The sequence below is a fragment of the Atractosteus spatula genome, chromosome 12 (assembly GCF_055471065.1).
Source record: "Atractosteus spatula isolate fAtrSpa1 chromosome 12, fAtrSpa1.hap1, whole genome shotgun sequence".
Taxonomy (NCBI): Eukaryota; Metazoa; Chordata; class Actinopteri; order Semionotiformes; family Lepisosteidae; genus Atractosteus; species Atractosteus spatula.
In genome coordinates this window covers 2477340-2504800 of record NC_142717.1, presented here as the reverse complement: position 1 = coordinate 2504800, position 27461 = coordinate 2477340, and the positions used below count along the sequence as shown (strand labels likewise).

The 27461-nt window shown below is 44.5% G+C and overlaps 2 protein-coding genes across 2 annotated transcripts; both read left to right on the top strand.

The window, feature by feature from the left end:
* Nucleotides 1-842: 842 nt before the first annotated feature.
* kif15 (kinesin family member 15) lies at nucleotides 843-22042 on the top strand. The gene is made up of 35 exons (XM_088929291.1): nucleotides 843-861; nucleotides 1783-1810; nucleotides 2262-2448; nucleotides 3010-3086; nucleotides 3685-3722; nucleotides 3954-4051; nucleotides 5357-5536; nucleotides 5695-5904; nucleotides 6391-6516; nucleotides 6830-6952; nucleotides 7539-7689; nucleotides 7981-8072; nucleotides 9187-9396; nucleotides 9869-10046; nucleotides 10326-10467; nucleotides 10774-10915; nucleotides 11026-11223; nucleotides 11399-11506; nucleotides 11906-12011; nucleotides 12893-13058; nucleotides 13343-13493; nucleotides 14002-14087; nucleotides 14220-14298; nucleotides 14397-14483; nucleotides 14609-14713; nucleotides 15149-15271; nucleotides 15758-15904; nucleotides 16135-16233; nucleotides 16344-16508; nucleotides 17066-17154; nucleotides 17648-17717; nucleotides 18317-18354; nucleotides 18593-18725; nucleotides 20045-20176; nucleotides 20625-22042. The coding sequence occupies exons 1-35, from the start codon at nucleotides 843-845 to the stop codon at nucleotides 20694-20696; spliced, it is 4155 nt and encodes a 1384-aa protein (XP_088785417.1). The 3' UTR covers nucleotides 20697-22042.
* A 370-nt stretch (nucleotides 22043-22412) lies between these two features.
* Nucleotides 22413-27132, top strand: tmem42a (transmembrane protein 42a). The gene is made up of 3 exons (XM_088928849.1): nucleotides 22413-22756; nucleotides 24246-24392; nucleotides 24872-27132. The coding sequence occupies exons 1-3, from the start codon at nucleotides 22577-22579 to the stop codon at nucleotides 25013-25015; spliced, it is 471 nt and encodes a 156-aa protein (XP_088784975.1). The 5' UTR covers nucleotides 22413-22576; the 3' UTR covers nucleotides 25016-27132.
* Nucleotides 27133-27461: the final 329 nt, after the last annotated feature.

Here is a 27461-nt window from a genome sequence, read left to right as displayed (position 1 = left end):
AATGCAGACGTAACGTAATATTTGGATGAAGCGGCTAGAAGATAAATGGATGGATAGTGTAATACTCATATGGAAATCGAGAAAAAAACACCGTGTGGAAAAAGGGCGTCATACTGTATAAATGACTGACCCTGCACTCTGACCCCCAGCTTCTCTCCCTGTCTGTGTGTCTCATGGAGAGCAAGCTGGGGTATGCGAAAAGACAAAGTCCTATTGCAAGAAATTGTATATGGCCAATAAAGTGATTTTATCTTATCTTATCTTAAGTTCTATCGAAATTATTCTTCGCCGTTATTTAAACCCATTATGTATCGGTTTTTGTGTAACTTCCTGTAAAAATGTCCCATAGAGCTGTAAATATTGTCATAGAACTTACTGTTATAATTAGTATCCTTTACAATAATAAGAAAATGCATATGCAACATATTTTATGCACCACGGCATAGACAAAATTAATCTTTTATTGAATGGTCGTACGCCCATTCAAAACAGAGAGCACAAGAAAAAGAAACAGGAAGCTTTTGTTTGGGAATTGCAATGTTCATGGCGAGCAAAACCCATCTGCCAAATAATATAATTGACGCTATATAGCCCTTCTTGGTGGGACCCAGACCCCGACCACGTGATAGGGGGCCCCGCTCGGCAAGATGGCGGCGTCAGGAGCGGCTTCATCAGCGAAGTGAAGGGAGTGACGTCATAGGGGGCAGGAGGAAATTGTAGGTTAAGCGCCAATTTCGAAATTCCGCCATTTCTCTAAAATAGCATCGCTGAAGTAAAAGTAATTTATGATTTTTTTTTATAAGCAGAATTCACTGCTTTACTAGCCCTTGAGGTAGCTGGCCATGGGAACTGGGATTAAAGGTAATGTGGGTCGAAAAAGATCGCTTGCTTGGCCGTGTAAACGTTTTTGTCAGACTTATAAACACAGACTTGCAATCGCCTGCGAGAGTTCCGATGCTGGACCGCAGCGAGAAACAGATGGGGGGCATTTAACCAGTTTAACAACAGCCCTTTCGGCACGGCTTGCGTTTTCTGCAGTACGTGGTAACTCGTTTGGCTAGTTTGTGCCTTTACCGTGAGATCGGCGAGAGGACGACAGTGTTTCAGCAGCGGGCAAACACTGGACTTCGACGAGTTGTGGTTTAGCTGGATCAAAGGCGAATTTTTATTAGAGTCAATTCAGGGTAGCTACGTACAGTAACATAAAATGGATCACCCTCCGATATCTTGAATGTTCAGATCGTTTGTGTTTTTAAAAATACATGGCTTGCGCTCTTTCACATCAGGGTTCGCTCGCCTCTCGAAGTGCTCTGTCAGTATTTGACAGTTTATTGCAGAGGTGTTACATGCAGGCAAATATCTTACGCTGGCCAAGGAAAGCGGATTAAAATTCATGCTTGATGCGGTCTTTTTTTTTAAAATGCAGTTTTGCTAGGGCTGAAAACAGACGGACAAAAAAGAAAACAAAAACAATAAGGAAATGGACCCATTTGTAAACACCCTCCACGTTATAGCCGTTTATGTCATCAAAAAATGCTCTCTCTGATTTATATGTGGGATTTGGGAGGTCGCTGCAGAAAGAAAGACGAGCATGTTGCGTTTTCAATGTAGGGTGCTTTAGTGACAGTTCTAAAAAATGAATCGGCTTTTCGTCCAACTACAACCTTTACCTGTATAACCTGCGTCTTTCAGGGTGATGAAACCGCAGTGTATTCTCTTCAATTTAAAATGCTACTGTACGAGTAGAGACGTAGCGATTCCTGTTTATTTTCTCTCTTCTAGGGGATTCTGGGGACGCTGCGCACTTAAGGTGAGGAAGACCTGTCCAGAAATAATCTTTTCAGTATGACCTGTAATCTAGGAATTTGTCAGATAGCATACATTTGCGAATGATGTGACTTGTACCTGGCATGTCGTGGCTCCTGGAAGATCTGTTGGATTTATTTTCGCCTGTCTATGTGTAAATCAGAGATTCACAGTTTTCTCAGCTTCAGAAAACCAGCTCCCTGGCCATGCCCGGGCTTCAACACTCAGACGAGCGTCTTTCCGTTCGTAACTTTTTTTCTGAATTCTGCCCAGCAGGTGATAAAGGAAAATAAAAAAAAAATTACTGACACGGATTTGTAGACACTGGCCTTGTTTTCTCGAAGCTCCCCTTTTGTACGTTGCAAAAGTCTTGTTGTATCGGGGACATACTGTAAGATTGAGCCGCCGACCGTGGGTCCTCATGGTCTTCTCTGCACGCCTGGTGTCATTAACAGCGGCGACGGAGATGCGATCAAGGTGTTTGTGCGGGTGCGGCCGCTGACGCAGGGCACTGGCCTGTCGACAGATGGAGATCCTAGTTTGTGCTTGACGGTCACCTCGCCAAACACCATCCGCCTGCATTCAAAACCTGAGCCAAGGGTGTTTACGTACGACCATGTGGCTGATATGGATGTTTCACAGGTAGGACACGAAAACGGATACATTGTGTTATCCTTTTAGGGGTTTTACTAGAAAAAAAACAGCTGTTGGACTGGGCGGTGGTCACCTTCCTTTTTATTTACTTTTGTTCATTTTTTTTTAAGTTTCTCACCGAACCCGGCTCCAGTTTAGAATCTCCTTTTCACGCGGTCTGGTCTCCGTGACGCGCACCTGGGCAAAACCACTGTGAAGGTTTTACCAGATTTCCCCCCAGTCTTGTAATCTGCTCGGGATCCCCTTTTCCCTGCTTCAGAGTGGGAGTTCTGGAGTCTCAGAGCCCGAGCTTGGAGCTGCTGTGCTCAGGCCTGCGAGCTGTTGCAGCGTGATGTGGGGAATCGGTTGTCAGACCGCTGTAAATAAAACACAAATACAGTACCACGGTCGGCATTCGATGTGGTTCCCCCCACAAGACTGCGTGAAAGGGCGCTTTTGGTTCTTGCTTCATTTTTCTTCTTTTGTCATTGAGGCGCTTCATCACTACTGTGAAGCAATCTGTTGACGAGGTGTGCCTTGAATGTTTTTCCTTTCTGTGTCTCTGCCCAGGAGGCAGTCTTCTCCAGTGTTGGAAAGAATATAGTGGAGTCCTGTGTAAATGGCTACAATGGCACCATATTTGCATAGTAAGTGCTGCCCTTATAGTTATAGTTCTAAAACCTTGAATATATTAGTGCTTATTGATGCATGTGTAGCAGTTATGCTACAGCTTTAAATAATAAAAAGGGGGTGGATTTATGCCACTTTGTGTTTTAGGAGAACTGGGACCTCTAAATTCTGTAGTCTGGCTGTTACAGAAAGCACAAGAGTGTTTGATTGACTGAGCCACTGTGGTGTCCATGATAGAGAGGGACACAGAATTCAAACCTGCCAGGTTTATTTTCAACAGTAAAAGTGCTTACAGAGGATTCTGCAAATAAAGAAGAAAGCTTACATCTATGTAAACCCATATCTCTTCACTAATAATAGCATGCATTACAGTATCACTGAGACTGGTAACAATATACACAGATGCAATATAAACCATTCTGGTAACAAACGCACATTGTTGAGGTCAAATTTTCCACTGGGCGGTGAATGTACAGTTCATAGCCCTGTGCTTATCCCTGTTACAGTACACATGCCATGCACCAGCTAATGTATTTTATTTATGTATGTTAAGCTATATGGATTTTTTATTTTGTTTTATACATTTAATTTCAATAATGTATTTTGACTTCACAGTGGACAAACCGGTTCTGGAAAAACATTTACAATGCTGGGTAAGGAAAGAGTTTTAATTTTGTTTATTTCTTGGACTTAACAGTTTGTAATTTGCTACAGATGAACAGGACAATCATTGGCATTAAAGTACATCCAACACTTTTAGCCAGTAGTTCTATGTCTGTTTTATTTAATCAGAAAACATTGAATTATGAATGCTGCTTCTGATCATTACATTCATTTTGTTACGTTCGTACACTAATTTAATTTTTTTGCTACCTGATTCCTAGGTCCTGCAGAGTCTGACAACTTCACACACGACATGCGGGGAGTCATTCCTCGGAGTTTTGAGTACCTGTTTTTCCTCATCAACAGAGAGGCTGAAAAAGTGAGCCTAGTTTTGAGAAGTGTTATTGATATGGAAGGGTGTATCACTGTCTGATTCATACTCTTCAAGATTTTCATTTCATGCTGTGAAAAGTAGTAATGAGAAGGAATGGCTACATCATACGAGGACAGGGCGGTCCCTCGCTCGTCTGGCGATACAAGGGCAGGGCAGTCACTCGCTCGTCTAGCGATACGAGGGCAGGGGGGTCGCTCGCTCGTCTGGCGATACGAGGGCAGGGCGGTCCCTCGCTCGTCTGGCGATACGAGGGCAGGGCGGTCCCTCGCTCGTCTGGCGATACGAGGGCAGGGCGGTCCCTCGCTCGTCTGGCGATACGAGGGCAGGGCGGTCCCTCGCTCGTCTGGCGATACGAGGGCAGGGCGGTCCCTCGCTCGTCTGGCGATACGAGGGCAGGGGGGTCGCTCGCTCGTCTGGCGATACGAGGGCAGGGGGGTCGCTCACTCGTCTGGCGATACGAGGGCAGGGGGGTCGCTCGCTCGTCTGGCGATACGAGGGCAGGGCGGGCGGTCGCTCGCTCGTCTGGCGATACGAGGGCAGGGCGGTCGCTCGCTCGTCTGGCGATACGAGGGCAGGGCGGTCCCTCGCTCGTCTGGCGATACGAGGGCAGGGCGGTCCCTCGCTCGCCTGGCGATACGAGGGCAGGGCGGTCCCTCGCTCGCCTGGCGATACGAGGGCAGGGCGGTCCCTCGCTCGCCTGGCGATACGAGGGCAGGGCGGTCCCTCGCTCGCCTGGCGATACGAGGGCAGGGCGGTCGCTCGCTCGCCTGGCGATACGAGGGCAGGGCGGTCGCTCGCTCGTCTGGCGATACGAGGGACGAGGGCGGTCGCTCGCTCGCCTCCGGCGATACGAGGGACGAGGGGGGTCGCTCGCTCGCCTGCGGCGATACGAGGGACGAGGGCGGTCGGTCGCTCGCTCGCCTCCGGCGATACGAGGGACGAGGGCGGTCGCTCGCTCGCCTCCGGCGATACGAGGGACGAGGGCGGTCGCTCGCTCGCCTGCGGCGATACGAGGGACGAGGGCGGTCGCTCGCTCGCCTGCGGCGATACGAGGGACGAGGGCGGTCGCTCGCTCGCCTCCGGCGATACGAGGGACGAGGGCGGTCGCTCGCTCGCCTGCGGCGATACGAGGGACGAGGGCGGTCGCTCGCTCGCCTGCGGCGATACGAGGGACGAGGGCGGTCGCTCGCTCGCCTCCGGCGATACGAGGGACGAGGGCGGTCGCTCGCTCGCCTCCGGCGATACGAGGGGGGGTTACTCTAGTGACTCTGGCTGTCCCTCTTTTTCCAGTCCGGTAACGGGAAGAGTTTTCTGTGCAAGTGCTCCTTCATTGAAATTTACAACGAGCAGATATTTGACCTCCTGGACAGTGCCTCAGCGAGCCTCTTCCTGCGTGAGAACATAAAGAAGGGCGTTTTTGTTGATGGAGCTGTTGAGAAGATTATTACCTCTGCTGGGGAAGCTTATCAGGTAATCTTATCAGGCTCTGCAACTGAAAGCAGCTTTTAATTTGATTTTTTTTGATGCTAGCACTTTCTTTGCTTTGGCATGCAGTGCAAGGCTGGAGCTGCCTTTGTTTTCATATGTGGATAATTATGACTCTTTTCTTTCCCCTTTGATGCTGCTAGGTGCTGTCGACGGGATGGAGGAATCGCCGGGTGGCCTCTACCTCTATGAACAGGGAGTCTTCCCGATCCCACGCCGTTTTCACCGTCACTCTCGAGTCCAAGGAGACGGTCAATGAGATCGTGAACATCAGAAGCAGTCAGCTCAACCTGGTGGACTTGGCTGGGTCTGAGAGGCAGAAGGACACTCATGCAGAAGGGACTAGACTGAAGGTTATTGCCACTTTGTGATGTTTTTTTTTTCACCGATTAGAACCATACTATACAACAAATAAACAAAGTAAGTGGGACAGAAAAAGCTTTTTTTCTACAAAATGCAGTAGTACCTGTTATTTCTATTTCTAAGACAAATACCTTCTTGCACAGCAGGCCAGATACCCTTCGAAGCAGTATTATTGCTTCAGATACAGTAGTACCACAAATATCAGCTCTTATTGTAATCGGTTATAGCTTTAGAAATTTCTGTTGAGTGTTTTATGGAATAAACTTGGATCTGGACAAACAATGTAGTGATGCATAAGAACGTCCCTCTAAGCTGAGCGAGATTCCCCACGTTCAGGGCGGGAGTTACTGTAAGTTGCAGAGAGTCCATTTCCTGCCAGCCTGAAAAAAATAAGTTTGGAGAGGCTTAAGGGTTAAGGTGTCAGGGTGCTGTGTCTTCATCGTGTAACCCGTCACATGTGCCTCTGCCCGTTCCAGGAGGCCGGCAGCATCAACCGCTCCCTCAGCTGCCTGGGCCACGTTATCATGGCCCTCGTGGACGTCTCCAATGGGAAGAGCCGTCACATCTGCTACAGGGACTCCAAGCTGACATTCCTGCTCCGGGTGAGACACAGGCGCACAAGCGCCCCTCTTTGGTTCCTGCTCGTTTAATTCCTGTTTGTCTGGAAATGTTTCCATCGTTTTGTGACGGGATGGTTATGGTCACTGATGGGTAATTGAGTTGGATCTTACTGTATGCTGGTGACACTAGCGATGAAATTTCTAACAGCTGGCATTCCTTGTGATTGATAGAATTTAACCACACAGGAATATGTTATTGCACGGTTATTCTTATCGTGCTTTCACAGTTTACTGGTGAAAAGTACAAGGTCATCGTATAGCAAAAGAAAGAGGTTTCCTTTCTGTCTTGTTGCAGGACTCTCTTGGAGGAAACGCAAGGACCTTCATTATTGCCAATGTGCACCCTGGTTCTAAGTGCTTTGGGGAGACCCTGTCCACTTTGCACTTTGCCCAGAGAGCCAAGCTGATTAAGAACAAGGTTAGCAATGTGGGATCACGTGCATGGCCATAGTGTTTGAAGCAGATCACATCGTACTGTATATTAGGCTTGAGAATTTACTCTGGCACCTCTGTAGCGTGTCATTTGATATTCTCACATGTAAAATGTGAATTACTTTTACAATATTAAGGGAGCCTTTTCTTTAAGGAAAGCTTGTATTTTGAATGGCTAAAGTTCAAAACAGATTCATTATTTTTTTATTATTTTTACCCAAGGCTTATTTCCCTCAAGTCCTGTCACTTTCTACTGTGCTTGAAGTTGTACCTTTTCAGTTTTAAAGTGGATTAGATATTTACTACAGTTCAGTACAGTCAAAGATGGGACTATCGTTTAATTGAACACAATCTTAGCAGAGTCAAATGCAATAGGAAGGCCTTTGAATTGACTTGAGCATAATTAGAAGCTATTGTCTTTTCTGAGAAGGCTGTAATCTCATATCGGAAAGCTAAGAAATAGATTTTTTTAATCAACAACTCTTATATGCGAATGATTAATTTAAAAGCAGCACGCGGAGCTGCTGGTTTTTTTTTCTGATTGGGTACTTGACGTGGTGCTGCGCTTGCAGGCGGTGATCAACGAGGACACACAGGGGAACGTGCGTCAGCTGCAGGCCGAGGTGAAGAAGCTGAAGGAGCTGCTGGCCCAGACCTTGGCCGCCCAGGCCCCCGCTGGGGCTCACAGAGGCCCTGACCACGAGGGGCACAGCGTCCCCGCAGGCAAGGACGTCTCTCGCACCGCAGAGCTGCTCAGCCTGGCGCTGCTGGCCTGCTGTCAAAACACCGTTTGTTTGTGCAGAACAGCACGAACAACAAGCAGTAGGATCGTGTTTCAGTTTGCATTATGCTTTTTTCCCACTAGTGAACATGCCAGAAAAGATCATCTTCATTTGTTGTTGGCACTGTCTAAAATAAGTGCATTTACACCGTCACGGTCTAGAAGTGACACTGGTTTGTTTAATGAAACAAAGCGCATCTACGTGACTGCTAATTGGTGACATGTCCTTATAGGTCCTGCTGAAAACGGTGTTTCTGAAAATGAGCACAAACACAGATTTTTAGAAGCCATGCTTCTGTGGGAGAAAAGTGAAAGTGAAAAAAAGGTATTGTACGTTTTTACTTTTTTAACGTATTTTAATTGTCATGTTTTTGCACATTCCTCATTTGAATCGCCTGACTGCAGGTCAATAATCATTAAGTTTTCTCAGTTGGCAATAGATGTGTGAATTTTAAATCAGTTTCTGAATCCAAGATGTTTTGAGTAGAGAATTTTAAAAGTAGTTTTTACTATTTTTTTGTGCCACCTGCTTTTCTGTTGATTTTGCTTTTCCGTTGGAATTGTTACACTAAAGTAGTTTTGGTATAAAACGGCTGGGGGTGAACACACGAAGTAAAGGATTCTGTTTTGCATCAGTAATTGAGTACTTGCATTGTTTTGAGAAGCATCGAGACTCTGATATGATTCTCAGGGCCTGGTGGGAAATTAGGAACAGAAAGTAATTTAATGTACTGTGAAAGCGTCTTCCTTCGGAGGGACTAGGGGTGACCTGCAAATGACCAATACAAATACCTGTAAAATACTTGAAACGGAATGATCTTGAACAGCAATGAGATAGATGGGAGCTTTTGCCATTTGAGGGACAGGCGAAGTATTGCTCCTGGAACAGAGGAATTCTGGTAGCTTAGCGTGGCTTGTAAATGAAGAATGTCTCTTTAGAATGATATTTTAAAACACCTTCCTTTTGTCTCGAGTAGAATCTCCATAGAAAAAATCATTTGGTTAATTAGCCAGGATTAAAATTCATCTCTTGCTCATTTTAACGCTCATGAATGAACTGTTATTTTATTGTAATGAGACTTAGGCACCGATCACTGAAGAGTGCCTCTCTCCTGACCTTGAAACCGAAAAAGCAAAATGTTATCTTGAAGGACTATGTTAGTTTCTTTCTGAATTTGAACACGTAATCAGTGCCGAAAAACTGCGACTCTGAATTTCAGACACTGTAGGGCAAAAAGAATAACGTTAATGAAGACGCCGCTAATAAAAAATAATGTCCAAAGATAAGCCCATAGATTTCTTGAGGGTGTAGTGGTAATATTTATTATAAAGATACCCTAAGAGGATTTTTTACAAAATTATAACTTTCAAAATGTGACTTAAAGAGAAATGTTGGTAATAACTTGTTGTCATTAGCAAAGTGTGATCTGTTTCTGCAGAACCTGCTTCAGAAAGTGACTCAGCTCGAAGAAACGTGGGCTAAGAAGGAAAAGTTCATTCAGTCCAACCGGATGATCCTCAAGTTCCGGGAGGATCACATCTCCCGCTTGGAGAAGAGCCTGAAGGAATCGCAGGGAGGCCTGTCCAGCCAGGAGAGTGAGGCTGTGGTGTCTCAGCTGAAGCAGGAGATTCAGATTCTAAGAGAACAGGTACACAAAAGAAGATCTGATTCTGTTTGATCCTTGGCAAGGATATCTTTTCCTGAGCAGATGGAGGCCAGTGTTGCCCAGGAAAGGAACCATTCTGCTCTCCTCTTTAATTTCTTGCTTACATTTTGTGTACATCAGCGATACAAACAAGAATGTGGGTCGTAGCATAACCCATCTTGTTCTCCGCACAGAATTTTTCAAACTATTATATCATCACACACACTGGTGTCCTTTTAAATAAAGTCGCGGAACCTAGCGTTGCCATGTTGGATCTGGAGTATTTTTATGCGTTGTGTGCTCTTCCTGCTCTTCAGATACATCTCAAGTGTAAAGGCTCCGCGCAGGGGTCCTACGAAGGCTCCAGTGGTCGTCTTATCCTGGACTGTACCCTGCGAACGCCCTCGAGGTGGTGCAGCAAGCAGTGCGAGCCCTTGGGTTTCTTTTCCTAAGTTCTGTTACCTGTGCTGACCAGGTGGAGCAGCACCCCAGGGTGGCGAAATACGCGGTGGAGAACCACAGCCTGCGGGAGGAGAACCAGAGGCTGCGCTCCCTGGAGCCGGTGAAGAGAGCCCAGGAGCTGAGCGCCCAGGTGGCGGCGGAGCTGGAGAAGGCTTTCCGGGAGGCCAGCGCTGCGGAGAAGCTCTCCGGAGGTGCGGCATGCTCTCCGGCTCCCAGGGGGGCGTCGGCTCCGCCGGCCGCATTCTGTCTGGTGCAGTTTTGACGCGAGCCAGTTTCTTTCAGTGTTGATAATTCACTAGATTAAAATTCTTTGTTTTTTTTTGCGCTCAAAGCTGAGGGGGAAATGCGGGGAGGTTTTCAGGAAGCCCGTGTTTTAGAAGTGGCGTGCTACAGAAGCGACTTTTGCTCTGGCTCCTGCTCCTTTCTGTCTTGGCTGCGTCGTCGTGAAATTGGTTTCGCCTGTGTTTCAGTTCAACCCCTTTTCTCGACTCCCGTTACTGCCGAGAACGTCTCGTCTGTGTCAGTGGAGCGGCTGAAAGCCCAGCTGATGCAGAAACAGGCAGAGCTGACCACGACGGTGCAAGCGTATGAAGAATATAAAGAACTGACTAAGTGAGTCAAGTACTAGTCGTCCTGCAAAAAAAATAAATAAAACACATTTCTGGAGTATGTCGTCAAGGAGCTACTGAGTGCCATTTCAGAATACTTTAAGTGCTAATACCCAGTGTCTTTATTAGCATCAATATCCTGTGCTGAATTGTAGTTCCTCTGTTCTTTCCCCGTTTGTCACAAGCTTCCTTACAAAGTCCTTGAAATCTTGTTTTATACTTCTCTGTAAAGGCTGCTGCAGTCACACCAGGAGTGAAAAGAGGAGCCGATGAATCTTTTGCCAATTATAACGAACTCTTGTATCGACAGGAAGAGGCTCTTGGAGATGGAGTCGGAAAAGCAGTACCTTGAAAAGGCCAACCAGCACCTGGAGAATATTTTGGAGGCCACACAAGCTCACACAAGACAAGAAGTTTCCCAGCTGAACAAAAAGCATTTTGAAACCATCAAAGTAAGGAGACAAGGAGTGCAAAATGTGGTTATTTATATGCGAGATGTGACAGTTACAAGCAGAGTACCCTTGTAAGTGGTTTTAAAGAGTCCTTTTGCTCGCTGCTACAGAACCTGACCACACCCACCAGGGGTTATTGCCTGAGATCCCGTCTGGTGCCACACTTCAGTCCTGACCACTCGATGGACCTGAGTGCCAAGAGCCTGCCTGCTGAGGATCCAGTGGATGACATCCTCAATGAGCCCGTCCCTCCCGAAATGAACGAGCTGGCCTGTGAGGCCCTCACTGAAGAGCTGGAAACGGTGCAGGTAGAGCAGGAGAATATTTACTCCGGCTTTCGCTCCTTCTCTCATGTTCTGGCATTCTGATTTGATTTTTAGAAGATTTACAGTTCTGATAAGACAATGGGAGGAATGTCACTTTGGCCTACAAGCTGTGTAAATCACTGGATCTGCATGTCAAGATGTTTTTCGGTCTTTAAAGGAGCAGGTCAGTGCGCTTCAGCTCAAGCTGGACGAAGAGGAGGTTAAGAACAGGAAGCTCTTGCAGCAAATCGGTAAACTGGAGGAACACTCGAACAAAATGGAAGAGGTAAGGAGTGGCATGGTGCTACCAGACCATGTGTTCCTGGGGAAGATAACGGGTTCCTCAGTCCTCAATTTCTGTGGTGCTGCTCATTGAATGGTAGTCTTTATGATAGCTGACATTATAAAACTGTTCTTTAAAAAATACTGATTATTTGAGTTAGATGATGCTCTCAAATACTGGATCTTTAAACCTTTTTTGAAGGGTTTGGCGATGGTCTGCACGTTTCTGAACATTATAAACTGTCTCTACTGAAAATGCAGTTATGTTACTGATGTTAAGACCCATTTAAATGTTCCCAAGGGACTCCAGACTGAGTCGGTCCAGATTATCCCTCCTTATCGTGTTCAGTAGCTCTGACTAATTTGGGTTGATTTGAGTTTTGGCTGTCCTGTTTTTATTAAGCTGTTGTCATCTGAGAGGAGCAACTGGAGCAAAGAACAGCAAAACCTTCAGGATCACATTTCTTCTCTGGAAAAGGACCTGCGGGAGGAGAAGACCAGGACAGATGGTGATCTTTTTCTGTTTCCCATGGAACTATATCAAACTCCCCAAGCATGCTCTAACAAAACTGTTCTGCTTTATTTGCTTTCAATGACCTTTTTCAATTTAGTCAGCCTTAAGATGACAAATGAGGCCTGTCATTGCTGAGATCAGGGGTTAATTATCTTGGGGACACAAAAGCCTGTTGACATATCATCCTGCAGATCACAAGTGGCAACCCACTAAAGCTGAGCAGGTGTGAGCCTGGCCAGTACCTGGATGGGAGACTCCTGGGTAAAACTAAGGGGGGGTCTCTGTGGGTCCTAATGCCCCATTATAGTGATGCACTCTGGTTGCCGTCGCATCATCCAGGTGGGGCTGCACACTGGTGGGGGTGGAGGGGATCCCCATTACCTGTAAAGCGCTTTGAGTGGAGTCCAGAAAAGCGCTGTATATGTGTTGCCTAACTGAACTCTTAATCAGCCTAATAATGGGATTGGTTTTAAAGCCTGTTCTCACTTCAAACTCATGGAACTTGTAAAGGTTCCAGTCTAGCGATGTGTAAGTCAGTGACGTAAAGTCTGTGGCGTGAGGGAGTCGCCTCGGGGCCCCCTGGAGTAGGTATCGAGTATGAGCTCACATGAAACTATTTTTACACCTACAGTATGGAAATCAAAATATTTTTTTATATAGTCGTTTAAATGATTCAAAATAGGGAATTAGTAGATCTGGAAGGTTAAGGCATTGAAATTATTGGCACTTTTTAGTCGGTTTTTGAATGCTGAGCTCCGTTTTGGTTTATTACGGAAATGTTATTTTAATGGGTCTTTGACTTCCCACACCGTTTCCCCCCTCACTGCGACCGTGTCCTGCGGCTGACTCCTGCTGTCCCCTGCGTTTCCCCTTCAGTGCTGAGGAGCGAAGTCCACGACCTGCGGCTGGTGCTGCACTCGGCCGACCGAGAGCTGCTGGCGGCGAAGGCCGAGTACAGCTCGTATCGGGGCGCGCAGGAGCTGGAGCTCAGCCAGCTGTCCAGCAGCCTCATCCACGTGCAGCTGCAGCTGGACAACGTCAGGTACGGAGCTGCCGCCGCCGCTGGGGGGGGGAGGAAAGACCTGGAGCCTCTCTGTACCAGAGAGAGTTCGGTCAAAGCCAGCGGCTCCGGGCTACACTGAGTAATTCACTGGGTATGTCCATAGCAAACAACTGGGCTTTCTGGGAGCTGTACCTGCAACAGCACTGCACTTTTGACTCTTTTTCAGGTGACAGACGATGGTGTACTTTTTTTTTAATCCTCGAAGATCTCAAGTGTTTCCCAGTGTTTGTGCCGCGGGGCTGATTCCCGTGTCTCTTGTCTAGGCTGGAGCACGAGAAGCTCCTGGAAGAGCGCCGCTCCCTGCAGGATTCCCACGACACCTTGCAGGAGGTGATGAAGTACGAGTCGGAGGAGCACAAGCAGCGCGTTGCCGAGAGCCAGCGAGAGAACGCAGCGCTGCAGGCGGAGCTGAGTGTAAGAGTGGTTTTACAGCTCCGTGTCTGGTACACTTACACAGACGAGAGGAGCGTCGCCCCAGAGTTCCTGGGGAATGCCCCCCTTGGGGAGACGTTGGGCAAGACGAAGTTTAATTGGCTTTTCTGTGCTGAACGTGAAGGCATCCCTCTCCGTTTCGACCAGCCGTGCAGCCCTCTGCTGACTGCTCGTTCTTTCTGCATAGGTTTCCATTTCCCACAAGTGAGAGAGGCGTGCTGGACGCCTTGTGTCCTTTCAGTGTGTGCAGTTGGAGTGTTTTCTTAAAGTTTTATGTTGTGTTAATCTAAAGCACAACAGCTATGATGCTAAGAACCACCAGCATCTAAAATCCAATGTGCAAAATGATATCCTGCAACAGCTGCAGAAAACAAATGTGCTCACGATACGTATGAGTGTTCATGAGGACCACAGAGACACTCTTTTTAGTGTTTACTTCTTAAATACAGACAAGATAAGTTTTTATTTTACTGTAATTTTTGCATTTTAGAAACTGCTTGAATCCATGAAAACTGAGAAGGAACGGAACTCCAATTTAACATCCCAGCTCAAAGAAGATAAGGAGACAACTTCTAAGTGAGTTGCTTTTTCAAAGGAAAAAGTTGCACTCTTAGTGTTAAACCTGTTTTGGTTTTGTTTTCCTGTTTTAAGTGTTTGCTTTTGTTTTTTATATACAATAAAAAAGTTTTCTTTTTCTTTTTTCTTTAGGGAGCTTTTAAAAGCCCTCGATGAGAATGTTGACTTAAAGAAACACATTTCCAGTTTGACTGTGCAGTCTGAGCAACAGGTAAGTTTAAAATGAAATGTAAGTGAATTCCTCAATCCCTCAATCCACACCTGTGGTACCACGCGATTGTTGGTGAATTGATTTTCATCTCTTTTTAGACTGCAGAGCTACACAGTCTGAAGCAGAGTCTTACTGCAGCAAACACAAGGGTGGCCGAATTGGAAAAGAAGTGTGAAACGGAGAAAGTAAAGATCATTTTTTTTTCATTTTCTGAACTAAACCCAGACATAAAATGTCCAATTAAATCGCTTCTTATGTAATGAGTTCTATGCAGTTTTGACTGTAAAAACGATGTGCTTTTCTTGCGCAGGAATTTGTAGTCGATATCCTGAATCAGACCCAGGAGCTGAGAAACACTCTCAATGAGAAAAATGAGATGTTGGCTGTGCTGTCAAGTGAACTGGAGGATATCAAGGTATCCAGGCTAATTTTATTTGTCCCTTTCTGCCATTGGAGGCATATACCTTCATTTTCTGTCCAGTTCGAACCTTAAACAGAATAATAAGACATGGCATTCCACCAGTGTGTGTGTTGCTGTAGTACTGTAGCATGTGCTGTTCCCGAGCTACCCAATTATTGTACTCACAAAACCTTACACTTCTTATTTTCTAGCTCAGACAGATCCAGAAGTACTTTACTGGTTATAGAGATTTGCTTGGAATAGACATTTTGAAAGTTAATTTTTTTAATTTTGAATTTTTATTACAAGGAAGATGAAGTGCCAGCTAAGACATTTTTATGTATTAAAAGTCGTATCCACTAGATACAGAGTGTAAAAGGTGAGCTTGCCATTTGCTTTGGTCTCTCTTTAACGCAGTGTTTGTGTTAATTGTGTTAACCTCCGTGGCAGGAAAAGTACTGTGCAGCTTTGGCGGCGAAAGAGGAGAGCCGAGCACTCATCGCGAGACACGAGAAGGAGGTTATTGATCTGAGGGAAGCCATGGAGCGGAGGGTGTCCTCGGACAAGATTGAGGTGAGCGGCTCACCGTGCCTGCTCACGAGGAAGTAAACCAGATTGAATTGCTTATTTTTAATGGAATTTTAAATTCTTTACCCACCCTGTGCCTGCTGTCTTTCTGTCCACCTGCCTTGTTGTTATAATCCACAGGTTATATCCTTTTTATACAACTTATCACTGAAACCTGTAGCAGATTTGGAATTGCGTAATGAACTCTGAGATATGAGCATTGTAAAGAAGAAGGAAAGACTGTGTCTGCCATTCATACTGTTGTGCGTTTGGTTCAAGAGGTGTATGTACACCAATAGCAAGCGTTTTTCTTAGCTGAAAAGTCCAGTTATGTCAGTTTGTGTGATTAGTCCAATACAAAGTGCTAAGGAATTTCTTCACAAAAAATAAAAAGAATATAAAAAAACTGCAAAGTAAAAATGTCCCCCGTGAGGATTGCTCGCATGCGTTCAACCCAGTTCCTGAAATCCTGGTTTCTGCTGTGCTCCGTAGCAAGAGCTGCTGCAAGAGGACCTCTCCCATGCGGCGGAGGAGGTGGAGAAGCTGACGAAGGTGGTCAACGAGCAGACGGCTCTCCTTCAGGCCGCCCAGGCCGCCGCTGCAGGGTACACAGCCCTCATCCAGGAGCTTCAGGAGCAGGTGCCCGCTGCCCCGTACAGGCTAGCTCAGTGACCAGTCCCGTGGACGGGAGGTGCTATTTGAGAAACACAACTGATAAGCACCCGCGGACCTGTAGGCTTTGCATAGTGCCATGTTTTGGCTTGAAGGTGTTTCGGACCTTCCTGTTTAGTGACCAGGCATCTTAATTGATTGTCTTCCTTTCCTGTGGTGTAAGTGGTGTTGTTTTTGTTTAATTTTGTCTCGCGCAGCTAAAGCAGAAAAATGAGCTGAAGAGCCCGAAAATCGCGAACGAGCAGAATCGCAAGACGGAGCCTGTGCTTCCTGCCACTCCACTGGCTCAGACACAGGTACCCAGTCCGCACAGTTCTCTTGTCCCTCATCTTCCTTTGCCTTACAGCAAACCGGCAGGCGGAGGCATTCAGCAGATCAGAGGCATTGTCTGCCTTTATTTCCTCAGACCCCAAAGACACCCTCAAGCTTCAGCACGGACTTGACCAAAGTGCTGGAGGCTCAGGAACAGGAGCTGGAGAACAGGCGCTCCTCCATTGTCACTCTGGAGATGCTGGTGAAGGAGTTCAGCGCCGAGAGATTAGCCCAGAATGAAGAAATTCTGCGTCTCAAGGTGCTTCCGTGCTAAAGATTCTTAACCCAAAATAAATCTGTATGTTATGTACAGTGTTGTTCCTATAATTCCATCTCCTAGAAGACTTTTCTGCATGTGAAAGTAGCCTTAGAGTTGTTCCACAGCAGAAGATGTACTGATGATTTTGCGCTGACTAATGCCTCTGGGGTGGATAGTTTTTTTTGGGGGACAGAGTAGGCTTCTCTAAAAGGGGACCACCGATACGCTTTAGGAGCCTAGAGAGGTTACACAAGCCAACAGTGATAGACCACCCAAACGCCCCTGAAGACACTGGATTGAGGCTCCAGTCTCTTCAGGGGCGTGGGTCTGAATCCCAACACTACCACCAAATGTGGTAATCCTCTCTTCCACTAAATAGCAGCAGTGAGCAGTAGCGGTTAAGGCTCGTGTTACAGCTGTTGTACTGCGCTCAGCGGTACCATACTTCACTCATTGTGTCCGTAAAGTACTGTACAAATGTATTCTGGGAAAAAGTGTGCCAAAAAATATATTGCATTGGCTTGAAGCAAAAAAAACAGTTGTAATTCTTGTTGAAGGCCCAGCTGTGTGAAAAAGAAAATTTGCGTCTCGAACTGACAGATCAGTGCTACACCTTGCAGAACCAAATGGCCCAGAACTGTAGCAGGTAAGTGGAGTACAGTACCTCTGTTCTGTTCATGTCCCATTTCAAGAGCAGTGCCATAAACACATTGAGGTTCTGTAAGAATCTGCTGATGATGATACTCCATATCGATTCAAAATCGGGTTGCATTTCTTGCTTTCAATTTTTATTGTAGGACAAGAAGTAGATCAAAACATAATCTTTTTTATGAACCCATGAAAATGAAAAACATCGAAACTATCACCGCTGAACAGATTCCTCCATACCTGAAATATACACTTAATACATTACCTAGAGAATCTGTTACGTGGGTCATGATTGGCCTAAAGCCCTTTTAATGTCATTGTTATTCCTCAAAATCCGGTGATGTCCGACAGGAGGGCGGTGATCTAGATTTAATTTACCCCTCTTTGATAGCTGAATTGTTTTTTTTGGTTTTGTCTATTTGCTGGAGGTTGTACTGTCTTTGTCTTAACTTTTGTTTTTCATGCTATGATCAAACCAACCTTTTAATTAGCAGTGTGGAGAAGGATGGGAACAGTCATGAAGCGGTCATGAAAGAACTAAAGGAGGAAAGAAGAGCAAGGGTTAGTGTTCAAACGTTTATTTTCTTTCATAGAAAGAATAGATACATAGGATCCCTGGTTTCAAGAGGAGCCTGAGGCGACAGATATGGTTCTGTTAGTTAGCTTTATTTTAGGATTTTGGTTATGTCTTATGCAAAACATTCCAAAATTTTGTGAAACTAGGTGAAACTAGATAATTATTTTTTTGTCATGTTTCAGGAACATTTTCTTTAAAAAGTTAACATTATAGAGACAATAACCTCATAATATTATCTCGTAATAGCCACCGTGTGGAATAAATGCTTTTACCCCTGAAATTTTAATCTGTTTGGAAATATGGTATAACAATCTCCATATGATACAAAACAGCGTTATTTGATTTACTGCCCAAAAGTAGTGAATGGAGCATTAATTTAAGAAACCTTTTCCTCACAAAATGTGTTTTTCTCAAAATGAACAAATGCAGTGTGATTAAGTTTTATTAGATTTATACCCACTCCTCATTTCTCATTCCTTCTTCATATAAATCGTAAAATATTTAGTCAAAAGCAATTTTTACCCTTAATACCCTTGTTTTAATGTTTCTTCTCTCACTGTTCCCATCGTTTTGCTATCAACAGGCTGCTGCGATGACGAAACTCTCTGAACTTGAAGTAGAGTAAGCATTTTTGGATTTCCCTAACTCTGTCGTCACTGATTTATTTTTTGTCAATTTTATGTATAATTGTATTCACGTACAGACCACTTTAATCTTCACATTTTATCTTCCAAGCTACTGCCATAAATGTACAATAAATGCATTCTGTTTGAATATCTTTTTTAAAATTTAGCATTAGTGTGTGAAATGCACGAATACATACAATTTTTCTTTAAGAGCCGCACGGTTATTGTTAAAGTTTGCAGAGAACTTCAGCCACCCTGTCCAGCGCAGAGACTTGCATCCAGCAGATGACAAGCGAGCTGAGAGACCGGTCCATCGAGCTTAAAGAACTGAGAGAGAAAGATTTAGACCACGAAAAACTTGCAAAGGTAAAATGGCATTTGCAGTTCTGAATTGGAATTTTTCACTTTGAATACTTCACCAGCTCATTTTGACATTTCCCCGGGTCATTTTTAAAAAATATGTCCATCCCAGTGTGTCAAAATTGTATATAATCCGTGGTGCTAAATGTAAAATGATTGCTTGTCCCCCTGTTACCAAACTTTTTGTATCCCATTAGCTTTGAGGGTAAAAATCAGCTTGTCCAGACTTTTCCTAGCTGTACAGGTGACGGGTGAGCTGGGTTTTTTGTCGACAGAGGACTGAGAGTTGTTCACTCATGCGAAAGCAGACGTGTGAATAATTCCAGTATAGGTTTACTCTGACTTTGATCAATAGCTTCTCCTAACAGCATTGTCAGTCTATCAGTATGGTCAGATCATAAAACAAAATGTCATTTTTTAAGGGGATTTGTTTTCCAGTAATAATACTTGATTATTTTTTACCTGCCATAGAATTCGATTTTATTTATAGGGTTGATTCTCCTGTTGGATTTCAGTGTTTCTGATTTAAGATGCAGACATTATGATCACAAATTATTTTTGAAATTTTCTCTGTTCTTGTACCTGGCAGGGACATTGAATGTTCAATTTGGAATAAGTGATTTTTTTTTCTCAGATGTTTCATGGTTCTGTTCCATGTGGGACTCCCAAGACAGGGCAGAGTAAATTGTTTCATGTTCTCCAACAGATTAGTAATAGAAGTAAATTCACTTTTCACTCTCGGAACAGTAAACTTGAAAGTTCTACAGACACGGTTTTAAAGTTATCTGTGAATTCCAGGAAATTCCTGAAAAGGTGGCCAATTGTTTTTGTGTGCTGGTCTTTCTCATTGAAAGAATAATAAAAAGGCTAAGGAAATTTCATCTATCAGAACGTCTGCATCTTTTATGCAGGATCTTGGACCAGGGAAAATAATGACATTTCATTCAAGGTATCACTTTTAACTTTTTGAATTTCGAATAAGAGTAATATTAATGATGTGCAGGGCTGGAAATACATGTGATTATACAATATTTGCCAGAGTATAAGCTGTAATTAATGTAACAAGCTTCAGCAATCTTGTCTTGAAAGTCTGTGTTGGTGTCAGAATTGTCCATGTTGGCATCATAGAAGCTATTTAGGGTTCTGGGAGAAAAATTTCTTATTTTAGCATGGGAGCCATCCACACAATTTCTGGATACAACTTCCAGAGTGAAAACGATCTAGTTGTATCCATTCTTCAAAGGCAGATTTGACACGCTACTGTGTTAGAAGGAGGAGGCCGAAAAGCACGTGGGACCAATTCACAGCTTCCTTTTGTGTTGCAGGAGGTGGATGTTCTGAGGAAACAAGTTGACTTTTTGGCTGAAGAGAATGGAAAACTAGTGGGACATCAAAACCTCAACCAAAAAATTCAGTACCTGGTCAAACTCAAAAAAGAAAACACCAAACTCATTGAGGTATTTTTCTGTTTAATGTGGTGTGGTATTTTAGTCAGCAGTTGTTTTATTTGCGGTTCATGTACAGCAGTCACTTTATACATTATGTGGAGTTTAAAAGTATAATCAGTGATGGGGATATTAAAATCTACAGGGGAGAGAGGACCAGATTGTTGAGATAAAATATACTTTTATTGTTTCAAGTAGTAACAGTCTCCATTTACACCTATGATGCACACACTGCTTCTTAAGTAAATTTATAAAAGTTTTTTGTGTGATTCCATCAGTAAGTGGAAGCAGCAAATATTACCATTTGAGACCTTGGAGTTCTTGAGCCAAGTACTTTTTATTATTTGGTTAAATTGACTTAAGTGTTTTATATCATGTTGCAATCCTTTTTGTCATCATTCCACTGCTTTCTTCTGCATGAAATAGAAGTGTATATTAAAGATTTGATTTATTTTTGCAGGACAATGAAAAACTGCGGTTGGAAAACTTCAACCTAAAGGAGAGCTGCAAAAAAATCCAAGTTTCTACATGAAAACATGAGTTTATTTCGTGTCATCAGTCCAATTGTTTTGTAAGATATCGGATTCCCTTTAGAAATGCGGTTAAACAAATACATCAAACATTTGCTGTACATTTTATCTGATTAGAAATGCTGTAAAGCGTGTGAATTTACTGATACTACATTTTCCCTGGTTTTGTAGCAAAATTATTTTTCTTTAGCAGTTATTCAGCAAAATTATTACAAATCACCAAATTAGTGTCAGGACTTTTGAACCTCAAAATACTTTGAAATCAGTTAAAACAAACATATACTAAAAATCTGTGATTTGGTGCTTTGAGGTAACAAAAAATGTATTTTAAAATGTATTAAAACCTGTTCATTGCTGGATTTAATGAGAAAAAACGAAGACATCGCTTCACAATGAATTCCGTTGAATTGGAGGTTCGATTTTCAGTTAATCTGGATGGAATCTCTCTATAGGCAGCTGACTTTCATGTGAATTTTTGTCAACGTTTACAGTTAGGGAGTGCTTGTTTTTTTTAGTCTCATGCGTTATGAAATATCTGGTTAGTGGAATTGAGTGCTGAGTGCTACGCAACTTTCCAAAATATATAGATATATTGTTGATGGAGGCAGACAGAAATGATTCAGCGTTTAGAGATGAGTCTGTTTTTTGGTTTTGAGACTCTCCACTCTTTCTTGTTTTATGGGAGGAAAACATGTGAATATTGAGGGAAACTGATGCAAACCAGGCTTACCAGACGTGGGATTTCTGGCTCGTGTGTCGCCTGACCTCTTAACGCATCGTTAACGTCGCTGACATTAATGAGCAAAACTAGCATCTGTCCGAATGGCTGGCGACTGTTGCAAAGATTAGGAACCCGGAATCTTTTGTTTGGGGGGACTTTAAATAGACCCGCCATTAAGAGATCAGTGAAGTAACAGCTCCTCCGGCATAAAACTCTGAAGACTGAGTTTCTTAAGATGAGGTTCGAGAGACCCCGTTTTAAAGAGATCAGATATGACTCCAGAGATCTCATAGCGCCTGTTTTCTCTTAGGTGCAATATGCATTTTCGTCCCTGAAAGTCCCATTCCATGGTCAAACGTACTCCCCTGGGTATCTGTGTGTAATGCCTAGGGTACTTTGTAAATATGTCTCTGTTCACATCATTACAGTGTAATTCTCTGTGATTATTTTCTGTGTGTAGTCTGGCGTGCTGCAGTCTTTTGTTGGATTTTGATTTTATTTTTATTTTTCTCTTCCCCTTTTTCCCGTGGTTGTACTGTAGGTGAAGCGTAATAAAATCTAAGAAACTGCTACATTACTTATGGCTTTGCTGCTGACAGTTATTGTATCCTCCACGATGTGGTATAATTATTTTTTTGCCTGGATATGTTTTGTTAATAAAATGGTAAAAGGTTTTCCTCGCTCCTCGTATTTCTTCTTATTCCTTAGTAAAATGTAAGGAATGAGTTTTGAATTTCTCTGAATATTACAAGAAAGCAACTTCGGAGATGAAAAAAATAGCAATAGGAAACAAATTGAAAAACTTTATTTTTTAATGCTTTATTTATGAGTCTTAACAAAATCTACAACATTAAGTAACTTCGAACGAAACAATGTATACATACATTATAAGAATAGTCGGTGGTACTCTACAGAAACAATTTAACAAAGTGGGGGGAAAACTACAGTTCCCAGAATTCAAAGTCTTGCATCGCAGTCACGTGTGCCGTACGGGGGGGGGGGGGGGGGGGCGTGCCTGCAGCCGTGCAGAGCTGTGATTGGCTAACCTGTCGGGGGTACCACGAGTAGGAAATGTCGAGACGTGACTGCAACCAAACAGCACATAAAAATGTGACAGAGTGAGGAGCACCTTAAATGTTGTTAATTTCACTAACGTAGAAGATGTTCCCTGGCGTCATCTATGCACTGCTGGCAGGGTTCCTGGGGGCCGTGGCCTCCTCTTCTGCGAAGCTGTCCCTGGGAGCCGACTACCTCAAGGGGGTCTGCGAAACGGGGCTCAAAACATGGGCCGGAGATGAGAGACATTTCAGGAGGGCGGACGACACCACAGCCTGCGACTGGGTAAGGTGGCCCTGTGACTCGGGCCGGCGGTGCACGCCTCCCCTGTGGCGGGGGTCCCGGGGGCCGGTCTGTCTCAGAGGTCGACGTCGGCTCGCAGCGGCAGAGGACAAATGACGCTGGAAACGGACGGCCTGAGCCTGGGTCCAGCGGCTTCCCAGTCGCTGAGCCTGCGATGGACTGGCGCCCGGTCCGGCAGGCGGGACCGCCCAGTGCGTCCTGTAGCTCCAGGACCGGCGGCGGGGCTGCGGCGGCTCTGCTCACGGTGGCAGGTGCACGCCGAGTCCCGCACAGGTCAGCGCTGTGCGCGGCGTTAGTACGTCGTACATGATGGTCATCGTACGTGTGCAAGGAAGGGAAACGTGCATAGCTCGCCCCGGCAGCTTCTTCAGCCCCCTTTTAAATGATGAAATAATCTGATTCTCGTCTACAGAGATTGGCAAAGTAAAAACAAACAAACAAACATACCAAACAAACGCTGGCACCTTTTTATCCGTTCGTACTTCTGCTCAGTCGAGAAACTGGGTGATGTTGTAAACCAGGCTGAATCTGCGTTTCAGTCGAGGTGCGTGGTGAATTCGGGAACACGGCAAATCCCTGGGAAAAAAAAGCCCTTCGTCTTACTTCAGACTTTGTCATTTATGTATAAATTTATGACGATGTCTAATATTAACAAAACTAATCGAATTAAGCATTAAACGTTGCATAAATCCGATCTAATAATAGAACGAATCGAGAACAAAACTTGCCGTCTTTCCAAGTTTACACATTTTGCTGCTGCCTGAGATTACAGTCATGAAACCTTCAGCTTTCAAATAGAAGTCTAGACTTGGAAGCCACACAGTCCGCATCCAACGGATAAAGCTAAAGAAATGTTGCTCGTGTGCAAATGAGGTGTTCAAAGAAAATGACCAAATGTTGAATGACGTGAATATTCAACCCCCTTTGCCTCCACAGCCCTGTATCTGCTCCAAAAGAAGTGTGAAAGTTGCGAAAGCAGTTGTGTGCTCTCAGTCCGTGTGTAATCAAAATGGTTTCCTTTGACCTCAGCGTAAATACACGTCTTTGTATGTTATCTCCGATATTTTAGACTTTCAAGCCAAAGAGCTTGTGAAGCAAATCAGGGCTGAAGTGGCAGGGAGGCCCAGATCAGGTGAAGGGTACATATCCCTCCGAGTACAGTGAAGTCCATCATTCAGAAGTGCAACAGCTGTTACTACCTTCACCGTCCTTTCCAGGGCGCCCTGCTAAACTGAGTAGCTGAGTACACTGGTTAGGGATGCCACCAGGAAGCCGACAGTGTCTTTAACAGGTTCCCTGAGCAGCGCTGGCCCGCACGAGTCAGGAGCTGATGGCCCCCCTCTCACTTGTGCCCGTTCCTGTGCTTTGGGTTTGTTTTCTAATGGGGGGAAAAAAAAATCTTTAACACCGAGCGTTCGTTCGGTCTGTGCGGTGCCGAGTTCGGCGCTGAGGACGTGCCCCTGTCTTTCAGCTGCACATTCCCCTGCGGCTGGTGTGCGGTGGGCTGCTCTTCACCTGCAATGCCGTGATGTGGACCTTCTTCGCCAAAGCGCTCAGGTACTCTTCCTCTTCTGCCAGAGCCACTGTGACCACCACCGCTTCCAATTTCATATCCTCAGTAAGTGGACTCCGGACGCCTTCTCCTTTGCGGGCTGTGTGTGTGGGCTGTGCAGGACCTGGATCAAACGTGTTTTGCTCACAGCACTGCCCCTCGCGAGGTCTGTAGTTCAGCGTCGCAGCAGGTCCTGCTGCTGGCTGGGATCCAGGCCAGAGTTTGTAGGTCAGACTGTGATTTAAAGCCCGTGTCTGAAAATCCTTCTTCAAAAATGAGCTGCTGGGGTTGTTTTTTTTTGAGAAAATCTCACCTAAAAAAATACGTGACGGCTTTTGAAGATGAAGCGCAGTATTCATATAAAAAAAATCTGGGTTTTTGATTTCTGCCTGGTTCTGTAAGGCTTAGTTTCTGCTTTATTGAACCTGCTCTCCCAGCAAGATGGAAGTGCTGAAGAGCGCCAGGTACACAGAGTGTTCTGTGGCTGTGTGCAGCTGGCGGACCTGTGTTTTCAAGGGGCTGTTCTCCTTTCTTTCTGCTTGCAGGCTTTCTTAGGGCAGCTCATCTTTGGGGAGACCCACGCCGTGCTGTGGTGGGTGGGGATCTCTCTCACTCTCTCAGGGCTCCTGGTGCTTCACCGGGCGGCTCCCCGCCCCACAGGACCAGCCGCAGTCCAGAAGGACGAGTGAACGGCAGAGGGGGACATCGGCATTTCACGAAGGAAATGGAAATCTTTTTAACAGTCACTGCTAACGGCCACAAGAGATAATAAAATTGGTCCTTTTTACTTGCGTGTCTAAGGGCATTGGGCATATCATCCTCCTTTTTGACAACAAAGCTTTATAGTCTGTTACGAAACGAAAGCACCTGTGGGTTTCGTCCACTGTAAAGGTTTAGATGGCGCTGGCTGGCTGCGTGACCGTGGTGCTGTGCCAGTCGGTGTTGGTAACTGGCGTGCGTGAGCCAGTTCACCTGCTTTACATTCACGGTCGTCCTCGGATGCTCTTATGGATGCAAACTGGGTGGATCAGATTTGCCGGTATGGAAAGGGACCAACTTTATAATCATCCGTCGGGTTTTGTACTGGTTGTCAGCTGGCTAACAGCGCTGCTGGTAGTCGGGCACGACTTCGTCATAATCTTTCTCATGCATGCTGAGCTCTCCGAGACCTTTATCCCAAAACACTGTGAAGGGGTGAGCAGGGCTTCGTTTCTGTGTCTGCTTTCACGGAAATGAACATAAAGTCGAAACAAACGTGTTTTGCTTAGTAAGATGTTTTTTTTTTATATAAGCATGCAATAAAAGGACAAAACTTAAACTTCATAGATAGTTACTGAAAAAGCCTACTTTCCTTTTGTAACTGTCGTGACCCAGCTGTCTCTTCTTGGATTGATAGTAAAGATTTCTCTCTCCAGTTTCCAGCTATGGAGACAATGTACACCATCCTCCATGACCGTATGAGCACTGATGCTGTGGCACTCCGACATTTAAAGTGAACTACTACATGTCCTGGACACGAAACTGGAAACTTTACCGATGTGAAGTCGCTCAACAGGGTCTTAGGCCACCATGTACAGTCTGTATACGTCAGGGCATAGAGTGTACCAGCGTCAACAATTGTGCGGGAGGGATGCGGCACCATTATTCAACCTAAAGGTCAAATCGGCTCATGCCTGTTTCAAAGGCGCTGGCGTCCCCTGTCGTAGCCATGCGAGCCGTAACTGTAGGCAACCGGGCCAGTCCGCCGTATTTATACATGGCCCTGAGCATGCTGGGATGTTATTGGCTTAATTAATGCATGAGCTACACAGGCAGCCCTTGCTTTCAGTGTACTTGGCGTCCTTTATTTACCCAGACGTTTCCAGTTTTTCTGTCCCCTACGTACTGTATACATACAGAGCCTTGCACGGCAGGGTCTTTTAGATTTTTGCAAATAAATGTTATCACAAATATATTCTACGATTTCCCTAAGTGACATTTCTACCTGAGCTATTTCACCCAGCATGCAGAATGAATCTGGTGTTAATGCTACATCGATGTAACCTGCGTCTAAAGCATCACAGTCGAAGGCTTGGAACATCTGCCAGAAAAGGCTTTAGTCTTCACTGTATTGCGTTTCCCTTGTTCTGTGACCCTTGAAAACATGTTTTGGTGGTTAGCTGTACAGCTCTCTGTGACTTTGTCTGTTTAAAAAGTCTAGTTTATGAAGTGTTCATTATATTGTAAGAGTCTGTAGATGTAAAAAAATATTTTCAATGTTGCGTGTTTAAGGCAATATAAGACCTTTGACTTTGTCTTCCAATTTAAGAATCTTGCATGGTTGATTGGCACTCTGCTCTGCTTGGAAGAAAAGGAACATATTGGCTGGTTGAATGTTTTCTCAAGGCTTAGTACGCTCCCTCACAAGTTCTGTGTAATTGCCATACCCTAATCACACCCAATGGCAGGATTTAAAAAAATAACATTAATGCAACGAACAACACCTTTTCTGTGTGTAGAGTGGTCTGAGAATCATCACTGCTGTTACACTTGAATCTAAAAATACAATGGTCCCATTAAAGAAACATAATAGATTAACACCTTTGTTTAAAAAATAATATTTGTTAAAGGGGTGGAAGGTTCAGTTCAAGTTACGCCAAGCCCTTTAATTACTTATGTGGAACCTGTTTAATACATACATTTGTAAAATGTAAATATATGTATTTTTTTAAGTAATTTTTAAAATGAACTATTTAAGGGGACATATCGTTCTGTTTAAGAAAGGAAGAATCTGGTGCAGACGCTTAAATAAACATACGTTTGAGAATCATTTGATGGGTGGTGTCTCTTGTTTTGACAGCACAATTCAACGTGTTGAAGAAAACCTGTCAGAAACAAAGGGCAAAGAGTTGAGACCTCAGCAAGGTCTGTGCTAGAACATTCAAAGAAAGTGACTGGAATATGAAAAAAGTGGCTTCGTTCTCTTAGAAATCAAGTTTGACCAGTTTTGAAAGTTTGAAACTGCATTCCAAAGTCAATATTATAATATTATATCTTAGAAAAAGAATACGACAATAAAACAATGTAATATGGATACGCGTTTTACAAGACATTGCAGAAATTGATACTGCGTATGGACAAAAATACGCACAGATT

Excerpts from the sequence above, each read along its gene's own strand:
- kif15 (XM_088929291.1), top strand. Across the intron at positions 14,484-14,608 it reads AGAAGTGTGAAACGGAGAAA|GAATTTGTAGTCGATATCCT; the intron begins GTAAAGATCATT and ends TTTCTTGCGCAG. Across the intron at positions 15,272-15,757 it reads TGTCCTCGGACAAGATTGAG|CAAGAGCTGCTGCAAGAGGA; the intron begins GTGAGCGGCTCA and ends TGTGCTCCGTAG.
- tmem42a (XM_088928849.1), top strand. The coding sequence starts at position 22,577 with ATGTTCCCTGGCGTCATCTATGCACTGCTGGCAGGGTTCCTGGGGGCC. Across the intron at positions 22,757-24,245 it reads ACACCACAGCCTGCGACTGG|CTGCACATTCCCCTGCGGCT; the intron begins GTAAGGTGGCCC and ends CCTGTCTTTCAG. Across the intron at positions 24,393-24,871 it reads CTTCCAATTTCATATCCTCA|GCTTTCTTAGGGCAGCTCAT; the intron begins GTAAGTGGACTC and ends TTCTGCTTGCAG.